General features: G+C 37.7%; 2 protein-coding genes across 4 annotated transcripts in view; both read left to right on the top strand.

Moving 5' to 3' along the window:
• mlip (muscular LMNA-interacting protein) overlaps positions 1-11,737 on the top strand; it is a 39,681-nt gene extending 27,944 nt beyond the window's left edge. For all 3 annotated transcript variants that reach the window (XM_017464561.3, XM_047154366.2, XM_017464560.3), the window contains one exon: positions 7,276-11,737. In XM_017464561.3, the coding sequence (XP_017320050.2) occupies positions 7,276-7,443 (168 nt within the window). In that variant the 3' untranslated portion in view covers positions 7,444-11,737. The remainder of the gene's footprint in view (positions 1-7,275) is intronic.
• Positions 11,738-17,398: 5,661 nt separating this feature from the next.
• Positions 17,399-21,516, top strand: part of fam83b (family with sequence similarity 83 member B) — a 13,577-nt gene continuing 9,459 nt past the window's right edge. Inside the window, exons 1-2 of the mRNA XM_017464562.3 lie at positions 17,399-17,587; positions 18,703-19,203. Coding sequence (XP_017320051.1) covers positions 18,736-19,203 — 468 coding nt within the window. The 5' untranslated portion in view covers positions 17,399-17,587; positions 18,703-18,735. The remainder of the gene's footprint in view (positions 17,588-18,702; positions 19,204-21,516) is intronic.

The following is a 21,516-nucleotide window of genomic DNA, read 5'->3' as shown; positions in this document are numbered from 1 at the left end:
TTTATTTATTTATTTACACATGATCAAAAACTCATGCAAGTTAGCAAGTAAAGAACCCAACTTAATAATCTATGCCCTGCAGTAACTCACACTTCTGCATCACATAGCATCTAATGGAAAATGCTGATGCACTATCAGATTTTACGTTATTCTTTTTCCTTCCTTCTTATATCTAGTCCCTATTTTGAGCTTGCATTCTGATGTGGCTGTCTGCTTTTATGTATATCCGAATTGTCTCCTTCCTGGTGTATATCTGCACATCAAAACCTTTGTTCTTGCTTCAATGCGACTGTTGAAATTGGTCAGGTTCAATCCATTGGGATTTTGGCAACAAAAAAAAAACCTTTGTGAATTGAGAAAAAAAAGAAGAAGAACACTGACGTAAATCATTATTTTATAATAATAAGTCTCGACCATAAGCAGTGTTGTCTGCATGATTAGAATACTAGGACTATTTTAGGGCTATTTTAGCAGGTTTCTTCTTAATACGGATTTTGTGTTGTAATGGCACCTTCAGGGAAATGATCTTGTATTAGATAGGAGCTGGATAGAGTGCTGTAAGAGATTACCGAGTATTTGATATACAGCGCATCCGGAAAGTATTCACAGCGCTTCACTTTTTCCACATTTGGTTATGTTACAGCCTTATTCCAAAATGGATTAAATTAATTATTTTCCTCAAAATTCTACAAACAATACCCCATAATGACAACGTGAAAGAAGTTTGTTTGAAATCTTTACAAATTTATTAAAAATAAAAAACAAAAAAAAGCACATGTACGTAAATATTCACAGCCTTTGCTCAATACTTTGTTGAAGCACCTTTGGCACCAATTACAGCCTCAAGTCTTTTTGAGTATGATGCTACAAGCTTGGCACACCTGTTCTTGGGCAGTTTCTCCCATTCTTCTTTGCAGGACCTCTCAAGCTCCATCAGGTTGGATGGGGAGCGTCGGTGCACAGCCATTTTCAGATCTCTCCAGAGATGTTCAATCGGGTTCAAGTCTGGACTCTGGCTGGGCCACTCGGGGACATTCACAGAATTGTCCTGTAGCCACTCCTATCTCGGTTATCTCGGCTGTGTGCTTAGGGTCGTTGTCCTGTTGGAAGATGAACCTTCATCCCAGTCTGAGGTCCAGAGCGCTCTGGATCAGGTTTTCATCAAGGATGTCTCTGTACATTGCTGTATTCATCTTTCCCTCGATCCTGACTAGTTTCCCAGTTCATCCCCACAGCATGATGCTGCCACCACCGTGCTTCGCTGTAGGGATTGGCCAGGTGATGACTGGTGCCTGGTTTCCTCCAGACATGATGCTTGCCATTCAGGCCAAAGAGTTCAATCTTTGTTTCATCAGACCAGAGAATTTTGTTTCTCGTGGTCTGCGAGTCCTCCAGGTGGGCTGTCATGTGCCTTTTACTGAGGAGTGGCTTTTGTCTGGCCACTCAACCATACAGGCCTGATTGGTGGGGTGTTGCAGAGATGGTTCTTCTTCTGGAATGTTCTCCTCTCTCCACAGAGACACGCTGGAGCTCTGTCAGAGTAACCATCCGGTTTTTTGTCACCTCCCTGACTAAGGCCCTTCTCCCTCAATCACTCAGTTTGGCCGGGCGGCCAGCTCTAAGAAGAGTCCTGATGGTTCCAAACTTCTTCCAATTACAGATGATGGAGACCACTGTGCTCATTGGGACCTTCAATGCTGCAGAAATGTTTCTGTACCCTTCCCCAGATCTGTGCCTCAATACAATCCTGTCACGGAGGTCTACAGACAATTCCCTGGACTTCATGGCTTGGTTTGTGCTCTGACATGCATTGTTAACTGTGGGACCTTATATAGACAGGTGTGTGCCTTTGCAAATCATGTCCAATCAACTGAATTTACCACAGGTGGACTCCAATCGAGTTGTAGAAACATCTCAAGTATGATCAGTGAAAACAGGATGCAACTGAGCTCAATTTTGAGTGTCATGGCAAAGGCTGTGAATACTTATGTACATGTGCTTTTTTTGTTGTTTTTTATTTTTAAGAAATTTGTAAAGATTTCAAACAAACTTCTTTCACGTTGTCATTATGGGGTATTGTTTGTAGAATTTATGAGGAAAATAATTAATTTAATCCATTTTGGAATAAGGCTGTAACATAACAAAATGTGGGAAAAGTGAAGCGCTGTGAATCCTGTCCGGATGCACTGTATAATGAGTATTTTTAAAAGCTAATAACGTCTGGGATCGTTGTGGTTTCAACCATTGCATGTGCTAAAGGAAGTTGATTTATGAAATCTGTTCAGTGATCCTATGGAAGATGTTTTCTCCATTAGTGGTCTTATATTTGACTATTCTAAGCAAATATTTGCAGAAAAAAAAATTGCTTTCCTCTTAGTACATTTTTTCAAACTGCAGGTTTCTGCAGAGTGTCTGCCACTTGGTCACAATGAGCCCCTGTGAAAACATTCCATTTGGGTCCTACTCATGTTGCCTTTCCAAATATTGAAAGCTCGTGCATACATGGAAAGATCTGCATGTGCATACTCCCACACCTTTAATAAACCAGCAGTAACCTGGTTGCCTTGTTATGGCCAGTAGTACTGTGTACACCTGCTTAACATGACCGAACACTCTCATAGCAAAGCAGAAAACATGCAACTATGCAACAAATAATTTGCATATTTGCACTATATTCAAATACTGGCACAGCAGCCAAGACTAAATAACAGCAAAGCCAGTTAGGCTGCTCACTCATTTGAATGCCATTCAGTGGGCTTTCCTTTCACTAAAAGTCCGTCCATCCATCCATCCTTTTCTGTACTGCTTATCCTACCCAGGGTCATGGGGGAACTGGGGTGCCAACCCATTACAGGGCCCACTCACACACATTCAGAGAATTTGTAAATGCCAATCAGCCTACAAGTGCTTGTCTTTGGACTAGGGGAGGAAACCTGAGTACCTGGAGAAAACCCCTGAAGCACGGGGAGAGCAGACAAACTCTGCGCACACAGGGCAGAGACAGCATTCGAACCCCCAGCCAGAGAGGTGCAAATCAACATGTGCTAAGCCACTTTAATAAATTATTTGTTGTACTCTTTCAGTGGGAGGGATGGTATACTCTGTCTCTCCTGTCAATCACAGTGACACTAGAAAATTGTGGGCATCTATGAGCCCACAATGTATACAGAAGAGTGCAGATTTTCTGCGTTTTTCCGCCGAATGTGTTACGCTGCATTGTGAGGCAGCATGAGCAGCAGTTCGAAAATATGCATTTGGCTACCTTCCTATGTTTTGGACGTAGCACATTTTAGCCTTCCTGCTCCCTGGTTGGCTGCTGTAATGTGACAGGAGCGAGCTGGCTGGTGGATGGAAATTGGCGGATGACCAAATTGGGGAGAAAAAAGGGTATAGTTGAAAAATAGAAGTTATGACGCCTTATGATTTATGATTTATCAGCCAGAGGAGGAAGACAAGGAACGAGAAGGAAAAAAAACAATAATAATAAAAAAACATAGGAGCTTTCTTTTTCCTCTCTTTTTTGGTTTTGGGTGCCACTCATAATCTCATAATCAAATGGCATTCTGATACTTATGCCAAGTAGGCTGGTAGACCGAAACAAATCATTTCAAACAAAACAAAAATAAAGCAATATAATTGGACCAAATAATTACTGACTTCAAAATGATGTGAAATCAGGCGTATGCTATTGGATCTAATGAGTGTTTCCCAGACCTCCCCCTAAACCATGGATTATCTTTCAAATTCAACATTTGATAATGCACAAAAAAGTTGCAATGCATTAGGTATAATGGAAAAGTACACATTAAACATAAAGTTGATTTATGTGGTGTTTCTTGCGTACATCTAAAATACAGAAGGAGTGAGCCAGAGTGGTTAAATGGAGTCATTTAACTGCTGGATAGTGCCGTTATTCACACTTCCATTGTTCAGAGTGAGCAATTAGAGACACATTGGTATCAACACCTGGGTCGCAGGCCCTGCACTGCACCACACTTGTTCTGATCCTGGTTTTGGTTAAATGCTGAATAATGATCCTTTCAAGCAGTTTATATAAAGCTTTAATTTTTCTCCCAATATTTACATGGTATAATCAGAATATGTCATGCCACAAAATGGGAAAATCAGCCATCCACTCGATTTAGCAGATGCAGAATTTAAAGCCAAAATGATGAAATTTGTTTGTGTAAATCCATGGCTTTTTCAACATTATCCCTAATCCTGAATAGGCACATACTGGTGATGTCACACAGCCAAGGTGATTAAACACAGGCTGAAGTAAATAAGAGGGAAGAGCTTTTACTGACAATTCACGAGATGGCAGTACTACAAGCGTGTATCTTGGTTCTCTAAGTGGCAAGCTTTTAAGAGCTGGCCTCCACCACAAAACATGTTTTGATATCTTAATCACTGTGTTTATCTGTAAAGGCATTTTACGCAAACTGTAGGCAGTAAGTCATAACATTGCCAGAAAGATTGTTGTCAGTGAGGGAAAACGCAACTGTAAATGCATTTTATTTCGAGCCAGATAGACATAAACTCTGTCAGCATCTTGTTTTAAAACCACTCTACAGACTTTGTGTCATTCATTTCCTTGGTAATTTTATGACTGTGCTGATAGATGGTCTTTTGAGAAAGAAGAAGAGCTATGCTTAAAAATGTTCTTCCACCTTCAGGATCTCATGCCAAGCCCAATAAAATGTAAATTAGCACAGACAATTTGATGTTTGTTATTAACTGAAATGTGTTTCTTCTCTACAATATCAACAATGATATCTCGATTAAATTTGCTATGTGCCATGGAAACAAGATGAAATGCTAATACATTTGGCATACTTCCCAGTCTAATGCATGAATGTAGCATGTTTACTTACATTCAGGATGTTTGTCAAACCTAAAATGCATAATTTGTTTTACTATGGTAATTGTTGGTGAATGTTCCAATAATATCCTCCTACAATTACCTGTACTGTTTTCTCTAACAGGATGTTTTGCTCTTGTCCAAAAGTCTTAGCCAAACTTAGTAGATAAATGGATAAATAAATGAAAAAGCATCTACTCGCAAACCCTTGCCTCACATTTTTCATCACTTTCCTGTATTAATTTGGATCACTGCCCTGAGCATAAAGACTGAGTTGCAAGCCAGACTTTGAGAGTGCTTTGATCCTTAATTTATTCTGCTGGGAGAAACAGAGGAAAGGGGTTTCGTTTCTTAAAGGCAATGGATTCTTGAATAGCCAAGCATCAGATATTCACAAGTTTTTAAAAAATGCACTAAAAGTATTAGGCACCATTAAATATTTTTTAAACATGCCTATTTTGTGTCTGAATTATTGCGTCAGTCGAAAGGAAAAAATCGCTTTCCAAATGTTTTTGTTTTTTTCCAAAAGAATTTAGTGTTACAGAGAATGGTTAAATAACTGTCTATATTAAGTAATAGATAGTGTTACTTACGCAAGCGTACTGCCTAATGAAGTGGATGGTGTGTGTGTGTGTGTGTGTGTGTGTGTGTGTGTGTGTGTAGGATCAGTATGACTGTAACCACAGGTGTTCCATTAAGTACCTAAATCTATTTAAGGACTTATTCATTGTCCATGGATACCCTGTGATTCAAACACTGTGTTTTTGCACAACACCAAGCTTACCCACAACCTTATTTCTCCTGGAGTGACCCGTATCTACGTACTACTGTTGTTATTAGACTGTCTTTTTCATTTATTCATTCATTTTCAGTAACCAACTCTGAGCATGAAGACACCCTGGCTGGAACACCTGTCCATCCCAGATTAAACAGGCCTGTCATTAATCTATCAGAGCACTAGGCTTAGAGTGAATATAAAAACTTGAGTATGCTGACTTGTGTTCTAGTGTTCCCGGGATATGCTTTGGATCCACCATGACCCTCACCTGGATAAAGTGGGTACTGAAGATGAATGAATGACATTTAAATAAAAGAAAAACTTCAAGAAACCACTACCTTTCCCCGTTCATACCTTTCTTTAATAGATGCACACTGATTGTGGTTCATTTAGAACAGAGGTTAATTGGAATTTTTCATATAATTACATTTTATTAGCACTATTTAATTACTCATTTCCTTGGTGTATTTGTATTCTCATCTCACTCCCTGTGCTGTAATGAATGTTATTACCAAACATCCCTAAGGATAGGAATACCTGACGTCTGATCTTGTGGGGACATGTGGCTGGTCCCCAGGAGATAATCTACCTTTTTTATTTTTTAAAGAAGGACACTAAGACAAACGTGTGTGTGTGTGTGTGTGATTGACAAGCCTTAGTTCATGTCTTTGAGTGCCCTCAAGTGAGGCTGTCTGTTCACTGATTGCGTATAATAAATCTTTCTCTCCTGCTGAACCTTTTGTTCTGTTTAACAAACACGCTACACACACGTAGGTGTCAATGAATGAAATTTCATCCCCAATTATATCTATATACCATGAATTCCAATGAACAATGACCAATGATGAAATGGGTCGTGCGTATAGCTTTTCATTACTGTTATATTTTTAACTATAAATGTTATCTATAGGAATTTTAATAGTAATTATTATGTTGTCATGCTGTTAAGAGAGAACTTGGAGACCTGATACAGTATAAGTTCTATACTGCACTAATACTGCGTCACTGACACAAGAAATAAAACGGTAACGTTTACATTTACAATAAATGATATTTATTTCTGGGTGCACCGTGGGTTAGTGGTTAGCACATTTACCTCACACCTCCAGGGTCGGGGGTTTGATTCACACCGTGGCCCTGTGTGTGCGGAGTTTGCTTGTTCTCCCCGTGCTTCAGGGGTTTCCTCTGGGTACTCCGGTTTCCAGACCAAAGACATGCGTGGTAGGCTGGTTGGCATGTCCAAATTGTCCAGGGTGTATCCCGCCTCGTGCCCGATGCTTCCTGGGATAGGCTCCAGGTTTCCCCATGACCCTGAAGGAAGGATAAGTGGTATAGAAGATGGATGGATGGATATTTATTTCTAATTATTCAAGACTTTCTTGACAACTGAGCACAGCTGGCTCAAACTGATACATCTTTTCTGAAAAAGTTTTAGGTCTACATTCAAACCAACTTTATTTGAGCCTCAATGTTTGTCCTAAGAGGCAATCGATCGTGAGGGGCACTTCAGTAATTACTTACTGACTAACAGAGCACCATCGATATGTTTTTTCTTAAGTAATCAAAAACTGTTGAGTCTGCATCCCAAATACTGATTGTTGACGTTTCATCAATAACATCAGGCCTTGCTTTACAGATTGCCAGCAGTACGTTGTCCACAAAGGATGAGCCTCATGGAAGAGGAGATTTGGAAGGGGAGAAGGAGTCCTCTGAAGTACGTGAGAAGTGTATGTCAAGCTCAATACTCGTGAAGAATCAGGCCAGGGAATACAGCACTCCATCGCCAAGAGGCATGTCTCTATAACGTGTCCCCACCACTGTAAAGCCCTTGAAGGGTGAAAATGGAAACCAATGATAGTAATATTGAAGTGTTCACACAGAATGTGTTAGACAAAGAAAGAAAGAAAGAAAGAAAGAAAGAAAGAAAGAAAGAAAGAATGAAATGTAACCTCTGGCATTGTGTAATCACACAGTTCAATATCATTGTTATTTGGAAATGTGATTTTAATGTAATATTTCTGTTGATTAAGTAAGCAAGAAGCGCTTGTCACTTTTTAAAGGCTGTTATATCGCAATGCATTTATGAGGATCAGAGAATTTAGAAACTGTTTTGTACTATTTGCTCTCTTCAGCCTTTTTCTACCGTCTAATTTCTTCGGCTTTTGTTTCTACACAGCTACTCTATTCAGTACTTTACTGCGGTGTTCTCCAAATCTGTCCTTAGGGCCCCAAATGGTCCACAGTTTGCTCTCTCACAGATCCTTGGCGCAAGGATGGCTTGTAATAATGTTTATATTAAATTTGATGAATTTGCTGATTTAACACTTTCATGGATTGAAAGGAACACATACACAGGCAAGAAAAAGTATGTGAACCTTTTGGAATTTCATGGTTTTCTGAATAAATTTGTCATAAAATGTGATCTGATCATCTAAGTCAAGGGAATTGACAAATATAATTTGCCTAAAATAATAACACAAAATAAAACCTGACTCCAATTAGCTTTTTTCAGGTCATTAACTCAAGGGTTCACATACTTTTTCCACAGGCACTATGAGGTTTTTTTGGTTTTTCTCAATAAAGACATGAAAGATCAGAATTTATTTTGTGTTATTATTTTAGACACATTATTATTTGTCGATACCCTTGACTTAGATGAAGATCAGATCACATTTTATGACAAATTTATGCAGAAAACCATGAAATTCCAAAAGGTTCACATACTTTTTCTTACCACTGTATATACAGAATGTATATGCTGTAAAATTAATTCCCAAAAACATACATCCAGAAGAATTTCTCCTATTTGTGATATTTTTAGATTTTTAACTACACTGTAAAACTGCACACTGAAGTTCATTTAATTAAAAAAAAACTTGAGGAAACTAATTACCTCAATTTCTTTAAGACAAATACACTTAAATATAACAAAAATTTAACTAAAACTTTGTCATTTAAAATTATTTTTTGTTATATTTAAGTGTATTTGGCTTAAAGAAATTGATTCATCAACTTAGAAAATTTTGAGGTAATTAGTTACTATAGCTTCAAGAACTCTTTGTGCATTTGGAAACATACAGTTGAGGTCATAAGCTTGCATGTACATTGCAGAAGGCAACACAATATATTAAGAGCCAGGGGGTGTAAAATATTGAACAGGATGATTGGTGTAACTTGTTATTATTTTGTTTAAGTATCTTACTTTTTCATTTAGTACTTCCCTTCAAAAGCTACATGAGATATTTACATGTTTCCCAGAAGATAAAATAATAGCAACTGAATACACCTCAGAATTCCCAGAATACACCTCAGCCTACTAACATGGCTGCCATGGACTACAACTCCCAACCCAGCACACACAATAACTGGAGTTCTAACCCCCCCCATACACACACCACCCTTTATAAGGGACTTTTCATTCACAAAGACTTTTCGAAGTCTATGTTCAGAGGTTTTTGTTTCTGTCAAATCAAGCTGTTTTTTGTAATCATTATTGTGTCTTTGTTTTTTGGGGGGGTTTTGGTATTCTGTCTATTCTCGACTCCACTTTACTGCCCATCCTAATCCAGTCTGATTATCTGATCACCTGACCCTTGCCTGATTACTGTTCATGCTTTTGCTCGACAATTTGGTTTTTGATATTTCATTAATGTTGCCTTACCTGCAATTGTGTCCGTCTGATCCTCCATTACATGACAACACCATTCAACCCCCCCCCCCCCCCCCCCAAGCGCATCGTGTTATTGATAATCAGTGCGTGTTTGCACCTTTTGTAATAGTTGTGTACGAGTCCCTCAGTTGTCCTTGGTGTGCAAAGATGGATCTCAACATCATATAGCCGCTGTTAGAAAGGGGTCAAATAATTTAAAAAAATGAAAAGATTCTTCCGAAGAACTGTGGGTGTTTTAACTGCTCAGGACAAACAAAGGACTCATGAACAACTATCACAAAACATAAATAGAGTCATGGATCATCCAGGATTGATTAAGAATCAAGCGTGTGTAAACTTTTGAACTGGTTCACTTGAGTAAATTCAGTTATTATTGTGTCTTGTGTACTATATGTGAGCATCTGTTATGTGAAATAGCTTATTCAGGGCAGCACTAAACAAAATTAAAAAACAAAATGCAATTTTTATGATCTCTTATTTAAAAAAGAAATTAACATTTTACGGATTCTGCAAGGCATATATAAAGTTTTTCACTTTTCACTTTTCACTAGCCTTCTTGCTAGTATGTATTCAGCATGTATCTGATATATTTGCCACCATTAAGCACTCTGGCGTTGGTTTTTGGGCGCGTCTGTGCGTTCCACAAAAGTAAAGCTGACAGATTTTGTGTAAACTGCTCAGTTTTCAAATAGCATGGCATCACACACTGTCAGTGGGTCCTGATTGCTTTGCTATGAAAGTGAAGTTTCAAGTGGTGAGTAGTTGTGTCTATCTGTCTGCCAAATTTCAAAGCCATCAGTTCCCAGCAGCGAACACAATGGACCCAATTACTCTGATATTTGTAGCACCTGCAGATTTAGAGATTCAGACTCAGTATGTTCCATGCCTGACAGAAGAGCCGCTGAATGCTGCAGCCCCATTAATTACTTATTTATGCTCAAAGCTAACCGACGTTGACAGGCTTATGCTAATTAAAATGTTTGGTTTGAGCATCCGATTGCTGTAAGCCTTATAAGATTACTGTTAAGACCTGAGCATCTGTGCTCACTTTTCTTCTATGGTTTTTTGCCACCATCTGCTTCTCGGGCAAATTCAGCTTTAGCTAACGCGTCAACATTATTAATTTAGTCTCGTACAAATGTGTCCTAAGTGTTAGAATTGTAATTCTAGGAGTATTGAGCTACTTGTGGTCTGTTATTCCAGTTGAACTGTAAGACGCTTTGTGCATGGTGGAGTTGTTGAACCAATATTAGTATCATTACTGGTGATTAGTATTAGTATTAGTATTAGTATTAGTATTAGTAATCAGACATAAATCAGATAATTAGTTCAATAGAGTCCATCTGTGTGCAATTAAGGTGTCACAAATACACCTGTTCTTGGAAGGCCCCAGAGTGTGTACTTAAACAAACAGCATTATGAAAGCCAAGGAGCTAATTAAGCATTGAAGCATAATTCACTGAACAACATACCGCATGGATCATTTTAATCTCTCAGAAAAAAGGTACCAAACTCTACCTTTCATTGTCACTGGGGAGACAACCCCCAAGGGTACAGTACATCTTTTGTACCTTTATTTTATATCTTACCTGAAAAGGTGCACATAATGTACATTTAAAGTATTATTCTAAAAAGGTGGCACGAGTGGCCCTTAGGGTCAAATTATGCATCTTGAATAATTTCTAAAGCCACTCTACATTCATATTGCCATGTACACTTGAGGGTACCACCTGAGTGACAATGAAATGTGGTTTAGTTTTTTTTTTCCAGAGTGTATCTTCTTCTCCTGTAGTTCTTTTTTTCTGGTCATAGATGCAATAATTTTTCAAAAAGAAATATACACTAAAGACCAACCCCTGCCCCCATATTTTTGCTGATATTTACAATATTGTGTTTAATAATTCATTATTCATAGGACTTTAATGTGCTCAAAGAGGTAGTGAGAGAGTTGAATGGTGAGCTCACATTAGAACAGAACTGCCTTGGCTAATTATTTAGATAAGTAGAATTTGTAGAACAGTAGCATTCTTGTTTATTAAAGCACATCCCTGATAAAAGCAGGCAAATCGAAGCAAAATAGTTCTGAGGCGGGTGAGAAGAGTGGTAGGGTAAAGTGCTGGGCACACACTATAGGAAGTGGACTGCGTGACAACCTCAGAGATAGCTCATGAAAGACTAGTGAAGACATTAGCATAAGCGAGTTGGAAATGAGGGGGAAGGTGACATTTCCAAACTGTTAGTATTTCCTTGGAACACAAATCAACAGAATACTTTGCATGAACAGCAGTTATGATTTAGGAATACTATATTCACAGAAAATGCCTGAGAAGGTGTGTATGACATATTTATATGCATATAAAACAGAATATACTGTATAGGATGCTTCCTTTCACATGAAGTGCAATTAAACAGAAACTGCTATTGATCATCCATTGTAGAATGAAACTTTAATCACTGACCAATTTACCACATTGATCATCTTATCTTCTTCTGCTGTAGTTCGTTCTGGCCACGGATCAAATATTTCATTCAGTTCCATTCAGTTATATTTACATAACACTTTTAACAATAGACTTTGTCACAGGGCAGCTTTACAGAACTCTCGATGTGGATTTAGATACCTAATAAGCAAGCCAGAGGTGACAGCGGAAAGTAAAAGACACCATGAGGAAGAATCCTTGAAAGGAACCAGGCTTATGGTTGACACCAGATAGTAGGATTAAAAGTAATTACTCTTCTGCAGTTGAGTGCTATACAGTCAAACAGTACTGAGTGTGTTGAAGGATGTTCAGTATCTGTATCTATGATTACAGTTTTCAGTGTCAGGGTGCATTTGTATTTACACTACAAGCCAAGACTATGGACACATGTCTCAATTACATTCATTTCCCAACACAAAACAGGTTTATACTCTAACTCTGTGGAGCTAAATGGGACAGTCAGCCTACCACCCTAGAAAGGCAAGCAAATCAATAGAACATCAGCAACCCAGAAAGATAAGCAGTATAGAAGATGGATGGATGGATGGAAAATCATGAATAAAGAAGCTGGAAATGTAAAGATTCAAATGGAATGTGTTTATCTTTCTTTATCTAAATTGTACTAAATCCATATCCTACATGTAGAATGTCTTTTTTTAACAAGAAAAAAATGCAAAGTTTGTACCTTAGCAGCATGGGTGTACAAAAAATGCTGCTGAGAGCCCAAAATTGGTGATGTCAGTGGGTCACCAGCTTGATGCAGTTATTGCAAGCAAGAGATTTGCAACCAAATATTAAGTGTTATTTACTTTAAGACTATCTGTTCCAATACTTTTGCTCACCTAAAAATTGGGTGCCATGTTCTAAGTTGTTTAACACATCTAGATGTCAATTTCAGGAAACGAAAGATGAAATTTTGATCTATCGTGTCATATGCATCTTTTGAAATCAAAACCAAATGTCTTCAGTCTATAGCAAAAACAAAAGACTTGACCTTGGGGTCATTCCATCTCGTGTGTTCCAATGCAGGTTGCTTGACTGTTTTTATTTTCCGAATTTGTTTTTTTTTTTTTTTTTGGAGTGATTACCTTTATATATTGACATTGCAAAATCGCCGGTTTTTTAGAATTATTATTTTACTTGGTTTAACTATGGTCATACAGCTGTTTACCGAAACCTCAGTATCTCGGCTCAGGATGGCCCTAGCTCCATGGGACAAAAACTGATCTCTAGAGAACATTAAGGTACATGAGCATATATAAACAATTTCATGTTCACATTCATGTTCTTTTGTGTTAGATCTTAAGTCAAAATGTAATGCTCAAGATTGCTCACAGTTCCACTTTTAGGTTCAATTAATAATTCAGTTCAAAAAATAATTCCCTTCACTTTCTGGTTGAATATCTCTGGTGGAGGACCAGACCCGGACCTGAAATTTTGCAGAAACAAGTCCTATAGTAGCATTCAGCTGTAAAAATTATGAGTTTGAGGTTGGAGATTGGACACTGAGAGTCAGATTTGAAGAACCAGCCTGATCCATCATGTTGATATGGTGTACAGTTGGTATGCAAACAGATTTTTATCCAAATATGGAATTACTGTGTTTAGTTAGGTGGTTTGCAAATGAAGTGTCATAAACAGAACTGTGGTGTTTTTTTCTTCTATGATAAAAGCAGTAAGTGACTTTTGAGTCGTAGTCACTTATTGTTTTTATCACAGGAGCAACAAAAAAATTTGAAAAATTAAAAAAAAGTGTAATATAGTCAAGCAACCAACTTTGGAGTTATTGGACCACTTGAGATTGAATGACCCCTTGCTGTTCCAATATGTTTGAAAGGGAGTGTAAGTATAGCCAGATCTGATGAATGAATTCCTTTGTTTTAATACTAATTTGTATGCCAGAACTATCCTTAAAATATACCTCAATACTTCGAACTATTAGTAAAAACAATTTCAGACATTTGACTTTGCTGTGACCTTGACCCTGTTTGTATCAATATCAAATATCTAATCAGTTTATCTGCTGGTTACGATGATAATTGCACATAAATCCTATAAACCCAGACATACGCACGACACACTGATGGATAGGCAGAATGGATGGACCGATGGCAAAAATTGTAGATAGCAATGAAAATTAGGCTTGCGTTTCTAACCATGAACGTGTAAGTAACATCTTGGTATGACAAAAAAAAAGAGAACACTATTGAAGAAGAACTATTTCCGACATTTGACCTTGTGTGACCTTGTGTGACCTTGACCCTGTTTGGAGCAATTCCAAAATCCGATTAGTTCATGTGCTAGTTACAGTGATAATCCCACATAATTCCTACAAACATTCAACCCACAAAAAGTCAATCACTCTCAATAGTAGAGGCATAAAGAAAGGGGAAAGAAGCATCTAATCATGCTCAAGTGAAAGTACTATGAGATCTTTCATATTCCACCTAAACTAATTACCAGGACTGCAGTAGTTCAACAATAGTTGAATATTGTTCTCATTATCTTGAGAGCAGCAGATGGTCATGATAACCTGTGAAAAATACCGTGTGCCTTGAAATCTCGTATGTGATCATCCTTCGCCCAGCAGTATTTCCATTTCGTCTTGCGAAAGAAATATAAAAGTCAAAGTACTTGCCCAAACAAGCTTACAGGTAACACAAGATAGCCTACATAGAATCACAGCAACTGATGACTGCATTAACAATGAGACTCTCGCATGACTCACCTACGATGCAACTCGCTCAAGGGAAAGAAACCAGTTGTGGGGCCTAAATGTCATAATATACTTTCAAATGGACTTAAAACTCTACACCCACTTGAGTAATGCCTTCTGTTAGACAATACAGCCAACATTCTCACCATTGTTATACCACTCTATGAGAAAGGTATAAAGGAAGTTCATTTAGAAGAAAAAAGACCATTTGAGTAGAAAATGTAACTTAAGACCAACATCTTATAGCTTACTTTGATTACCAAGCCAAAAGTATATGTTTATTAACTTTCTTGCACATTTTCTCACTCACTTGTTAAGTGGAATACTGATTCTACTTTTACCCATGGCTGTGCATGACATAAAAGCTGTAAATATTGTACCTCAGAATCAAGTAATAAATAATTATAAAATTAAGTCTAGTGTTTAAAAAAAGTCAATGATGATGAAAGAAAGGGTAGAAGTATGTGTTTATTCTCGATGCAACAAAATTCAAAACACACATCTCATCTGTTAGGTCTGCACCACTATGAAACATAACACAATAACTTCAAATTGCCTAATTTGTAGCCATAAAGTAATCATTACTTAAGCATTAATAAAAAGTTAATTGCTTGAGACCTTGATAAGCAAGGAATTTTATGTAACCTGATTTTTGAACATTTTAGTTGAATGCCCCTGCACTAAAGCATATGTTACAGTTTACAGTTACATTTATATAGCACTCTATACATTGCTGCATTCATCCTTCCCTCGATCCTGACTAGTCTCCCAGTTCATCCCCACAGCATTCACCACCGTGCTTCACTGTAGGGATGGTATTGGCCAGGTGATGACTGGTGCCTGGTTTCCTCCAGACATGATGCTTGCCATTCAGGCCAAAGAGTTCAATCTTTGGTCTGCCTTTTGGCAAACTCCAGGCGGGCTGTCATGTGCCTTTTACTGAGGAGTGGCTTTCGTCTGGCCACTCTACCATACAGGCCTGATTGGTGGAGCGCTGCAGAGATGGTTCTTCTTCTGGAATGTTCTCCTCTCTCCACAGAGACATGCTGGAGCTCTGTTAGAGTAACCATCGGGTTTTTGGTCACCTCCCTGACTAAGGCCCTTCTCCCCCGATTGCTCAGTTTGGCCGGGCGGCCAGCTCTAGGAAGAGTCCTGCTGGTTCCAAACTTCTTCCATTTACGGATGATGGAGGCCACTGTGCTCATTGGGACCTTCAATGCTGCAGAAATGTTTCTGTACCCTTCCCCAGATCTGTGTCTCGAAGGTCTACAGACAATTCCTTGGACTTCATGGCATGGTTTGTGCTCTGACATGCATTGTTAACTGTGGGACCTTATATAGACAGGTGTGTGCCTTTCCAAATCATGTCCAATCAACTGAATTTACCACAGGTGGACTCCAATCGAGTAGTAGAAACATGTCAAGTATGATCACTGGAAACAGGATGCACCTGAGCTCAATTTTGAGTGTCATGGCAAAGGCTGTGAATACTTATGTACATGTGCTTTTTTTGTTTTTTATTTTTAATAATTAATTTGCAAAGATTTCAAACAAAATCTTTCACGTTGTCATTATGGGGTATTGTTTGTAGAATTTATGAGGAAAATAATTAATTTAATCCATTTTGGAATAAGGCTGTAACATAACAAAATGTGGAAACAGTGAAGCATTGTGAATACTTTCCGGATGCACTGTATTCTTAAAATTATTGTGTTTTAGGACACAGATATTTCTTTTTAATGAACTTTACTGTATATTTTAGCTTATTAAACAGTCAAAATATTGAAAAATGTGGTATACAATAGAGTTTAAATGATAATAATGTCTAAAAACATGGACTATTGTCGTACCACAAAGCCCTAATTATGTGTTTTGTCCACTCTGCAGAACATTCTTGTCATGTCACAACCTGCCATATACATGTCATAGTCATTTACAAACAAACACAACAAACCCACTGTAAGCTGCATTTGTATTTAACTTTACAGTTTTGCCTCTTGAAACGTCTCAAGAAGTGTGATTAAGATGTGAAAAATGTTGTACAGCTATAGGGTTGTAGATAATAGACCAGTGACTGGGTACTCAATTTTGATTCATAAAATAAATAGAATCTGTCAAGCAGAGGACAAATTAGACCATAAGCAGTCAAAGTAATAACAATATGTCCATCTACAGCAACACATGTATTTCTACTGAATAGTTTTAAGGTTTACATGGTTACAAACATGGACCAGTCTGAAAGTCATGACCATTTTCTGTTTTCTTATTTTGCTTCCTGTTATTCTTTGTTTTGTTTCCTGTCTTCTTCCTCGTCTATCCTGTCTCAGCCCTGCCTTGTCCACACCCACTGATAACCATTTATACCTGTATCCATTACAATGTTAAATTTTTCAATTATTTCACGTTTGTCTTCTTGAGATTTCACATTTATTTTAAAAGTGCTTTTTTTTGTCAAGTTGTTGAGTGTTCCACTGCATTACTTAAAGCTTTTTTCTCCTTCTTTTTTTTCTGCAATATCCTGTTTGATTACTCAAAATATACCTTAAAACAATGCATATAAATCTTTGTGTATATGACAAAACTTCCTACACATTTATACAGGATTTCAATACAAAGAAAATAAACATCTTTAAAAAAAAATAATTAAAAAATAAAAAAAGGTGCTGGATGTAACTGCATATCATAACTACAATGTTCACAGTATTTTGTCAGAAAAACAGATAAAAAAAAAATAGATATAAGTAGTAAAGAGAACTATCCACTAGTATCTGAATGAGTAGTTGGTTTTTTTTTCTACAGGGAGGAAGGAGGGGGGTTGGGAAAGAGATAAAGAAGGAAAGAGACACAGAGGTGTGGCTAAGGGTGGCTCAAACAGGTCTGTTGCCTGTGGCCAGGGAGAACGTTTCAGTTTTACGAATCCCCACCTATTCTTGTTCCCAGCCTTTTTCATGTTGTGACATCTCAGGTGCTTTTTTTTCCGTACTTCACCAGCAGTAAAGAGTCATACTTTTAAACTCTATTAGAACTGGATAGAAATGCATTACCAACACGCCAGAGGATTTTCCTATAACTGACAGCTCAGGTAAGTCATAAAGAAATAAGTTTGGTTAGAGAAATGGCAAGTGAGTAACTTGTGCATATTTAACCTATTTAACCTTCCTGGCAATAACATGCTCTTAAAGGGGAATTAATGAATAATTATGTTTTATGAGCTATTACTATTTCCTGTAACTGACAGTTCAGGTAAGTCATAAAGAAATAAGTTTGGTTAAAGAAATGACAAATGAGTCATTTCAATATATTTACTGTACTTAACCTTCCTGGCAATAGAACACACTTAACAGGGAATTGAGGGGCTTATTATGTTTAATGAGCTAACTTTTACGCTTTGACAGGTACACTTCTTGTCCAGTTTAGTTTTCACATTTTAAGTCCATTTTCTAGACAGTCACTGCATGAATCTTTGCAGTGAGAAACAATGACTCCTTGAAGTGGACCAAGTAAAATATAGGGGCACTAAATGTCTTTACACAATGCAGAAAAACAGTGTGTAATAATAACATACTGTGGAGGCTAGGCTAGGCTAGCTAGTAGAGTCTAATCAGGGGTGGCATAATTAATATAGTTTGCACAGAGACTAAGAAAAAGAGCCTACTGTCTGGTGGATTTGTATGGCGTTTATTTCAAAGGAGTGTGTTAATTGCTACTGTTGCTTGTTTCGTCTGCAGAGCTGTTTGTTTAATCTCTTGCATTCAGAGCAGTGTTTCATGAACCACCGATGCTGGAACCTGGTTGAGCAAGTTTTCCATGTGTGCTGTGGCCATGGGGCAATAACAGTGAACCATGCCTTTAACAGTTGCCTTTTGTTTTTCTTTTGTATTTCTTGTGAAATGCACACCATCCCATTATTTTCCCTGATGATTCGGTTTACATTAGCATGGAAAAAAAAACATCATTTTTCATTTTACCATTTCGGCAGAACTATAGTAATATTCCAATACAGTGTTGTTTCATGTGTTAACATGATGAACATAGAAAATAGACCATGAACACTGGAACAATTTCAAGATAAAACTATAGAATTGTTGTGTGATTTAAAATGAAAACATTACTTTTGTTTGTTTCTTTCTTTTTTTTCTTTCCTTTTTTTCTTAAAAAAAAGCATCTTCCATAACACTGTATGCTTTCTTTCATCAGGTGGTGGCTGCTGCTCTGCCATTTTGAGGAGAGATGATCCAAGGCCCAGGCATAATGGAATGCAATCTATCTATGCTCTCATCCTTGAAAGAGGACTTCAGCTCTGAGGATTACATCCTGCCACATTATAAGGAAGCTTATCGGTTAGCCATTGACTGTCTGGTCAGTGGTGGCAAGCAAGTATATCAAGAATTCATCCAAGCTGAGAAAATCGTAAGCTTCCTTTCGGAGGATGAGATCGACTTTATAGCACAGAATGCAGAACAACTACCTGTCAGTGAAAACATAGAGGAGGACGACAGCTCCAGGGATGATGAGGTCTCCACGGGAACATACTGGCCCACACATTCTGATGCTCCTCCTCCCGACTTGGATCTTGGTTGGCCAGAGGTCGTGCACAGCAGACTCCAGACCAACATAGATATGTTTTACCATCCACCCAGGTTAAACAGCCCCACCATCAAGGAGGTATTGAGGAAAAATATCCAAGATGCTAGACAGGTAATGGTGGCATGACATAGAAGCACAGTCTGTTTGCCCAAACCAGTCTTTGTGTTTAGTGGCATTTAAGTTAAGACGTATATCAGCACCGGCTTGTGACCTTAGATTGTTAGTGGGACAGGACAATGTTAAATAATACCATAGCCTCAGACAAAATTAAGTCAAAAGGCTATCACACTTGACTTGTGCTATAGGCTACTAACTAGTGAATTTTCAGAGTAATCCTAAGAATTGACAACATATCGTCATTCAGTCTACTAACTTATTTTGAGCAGTTTTAGATGTGCCTTTGTTCAACCATGGCAGTGTTTCAGCAAAAAGTCCAGTCCAACTACATATCAAGAACAACATAAAAGGCTTGACACTACTTAACCCATCTCAAACTTTCCATAGTAAACAAAGTCACCAAGTGGTGCACAAACATTTCTGATGTATGGATATTATCCACTCCATATCCCTGCCTTCCCTGAAATATATTTTACAGTAGAAATGGTTCTGTACATGGCACCTACTCTTTGCATTTGCAGAAATGTAGATTGAATGGCAGTTATTTGCTATAAACCTTTTTTTTTTTTGGAAGATTGCAGAATATTTCTAAAGTAGACAACTTGTTGTAAAACCACAACCATGTCAACTGCTTCTGCTCCTTCAATGAGACGATGTATTAGCACTTTTTGCAGTTCCCATTTTTTAACCACTAGGTGCGATGATAACTCTATGGAGCTAAATGGAGCAGTAAGCAAATCAAGGTAACATCTGTCGAAGAGCAAAAGTTTTATAAATAGTTGGTCAGTCCAAAGAGGTCATTAATATTCCATTGGTTTCTAACATGTGTGGAATGAGGACTCAATGAAGATTTGTTGAATGGCTGATTCATATATATACATGGTGGGCCCCTGTTAATGAAGGGTACCTTATTTTCCTAAGCCATGTTTATCCAATTCAGTACATTTATCACGTATCAACTTTTCTTACAGCTGCACATAGTGATAAATGTCATTTTTTTAGTGTGTGTGTGTGTGTGTGTGTGTGTGTGTGTGTGTGTGTGTGTGTGTGTGTGTGTGTGTGTGTGTGTGTAACTCTACACACCTATATTCAAATCTTTAAAATAACAGGGGATGTTAGGAAAGGCTCTCGAGGATTTTTTGTAAGGTTAGCAAAGGTGTGAAGAGGTCACAAAATGTATGAAGCTTGGGTGCTGAATTGTTTGGACTATAACACATCATTCTGGCTAGAAAAGATATCAATGTCATGTCTCTTGTTCAGGGAAGACAAAAGTGGCCAGGCTACCTTAATCTGAGATTTTCCAATAACAACAACAAACATTCAGTGTTGCTAATTACTTAAGTTTGTGTTATACTATATACCCAGAACAGCGATTGCTGCTTTTACCTCATTTTGCCTCCTGGAGTATTTGATGTTACATCCTGTATGGAAATAGGGTTGTTAGCTGATTTAAAACATTCAGCAGATGCATTCATGAAAATGCAGAAAGAGTTCGAATAACATTATATAAATCTCATTCTTACTTCCACATGCACAATTTAAATAATAACCAAAGGCACAGTGACATTTAAGTCATACTCTGATTAATTAACGTTAACCTTAATATTGAAAAAATGCACCAAAGACACACATGTTGCAAATCAAATAGCAGAGTGTGTTTTCACATGTCTTACTGACTGCCTGAACGGCATGTTGAATTGTTAAACAACCCAAATTATGACAAGATCCCTGTTTGCCTTGTGAGAGAAGAGTCAACACACAGCACTACACATGACCTGCCTTATCATGGTGGAAAGTTACATATCAGCATTGAAAGTCAGTCTAAATGGCTTCTAATGGCATTATTAAAAGGCCTGAAAATGACCAGACATAAATCAGTAGATTTGACCGATTAATAGAAGCCACTCACACTACATCTTATGTGAATAAAAAGCAGAAAGCTTTGTAACAGTTTTAAAAGAAAAAGTGAAAACTTACTAAATATACTCTGCCCAGACAAAGAAAGTAAATTACGCAGTAAATAGTTCATCCATACACACCCTTTCCAAAGCTATCTGGGTGTGACTGAAAGAATCCTGCTAGACAAAATATGCATACAGATTGTTTGGTGGAAGGGTTACCAGGGCGTGATTTTTTTTTTTTTTTTTTAAATAACAGAGCAATGTTTGCTTCTCAGCACCTAATGATAAAAGATTAGTAGATGATTACTGTATGGCTTGGACTTCACTAGCAAATCAGTGGGATTTAAGTGGTGGATGCAGCAGATGTGCTGAAAAAGTGTGCACCTAGAGGGAAAGTCTCTTTCCC

Source organism: Ictalurus punctatus, chromosome 3 (genome assembly GCF_001660625.3).
Source record: "Ictalurus punctatus breed USDA103 chromosome 3, Coco_2.0, whole genome shotgun sequence".
In the NCBI taxonomy this organism is placed as follows: domain Eukaryota; kingdom Metazoa; phylum Chordata; class Actinopteri; order Siluriformes; family Ictaluridae; genus Ictalurus; species Ictalurus punctatus.
Note: the sequence above shows the minus strand (reverse complement) of the source record. Positions and strands in the feature narration are given on the sequence as shown.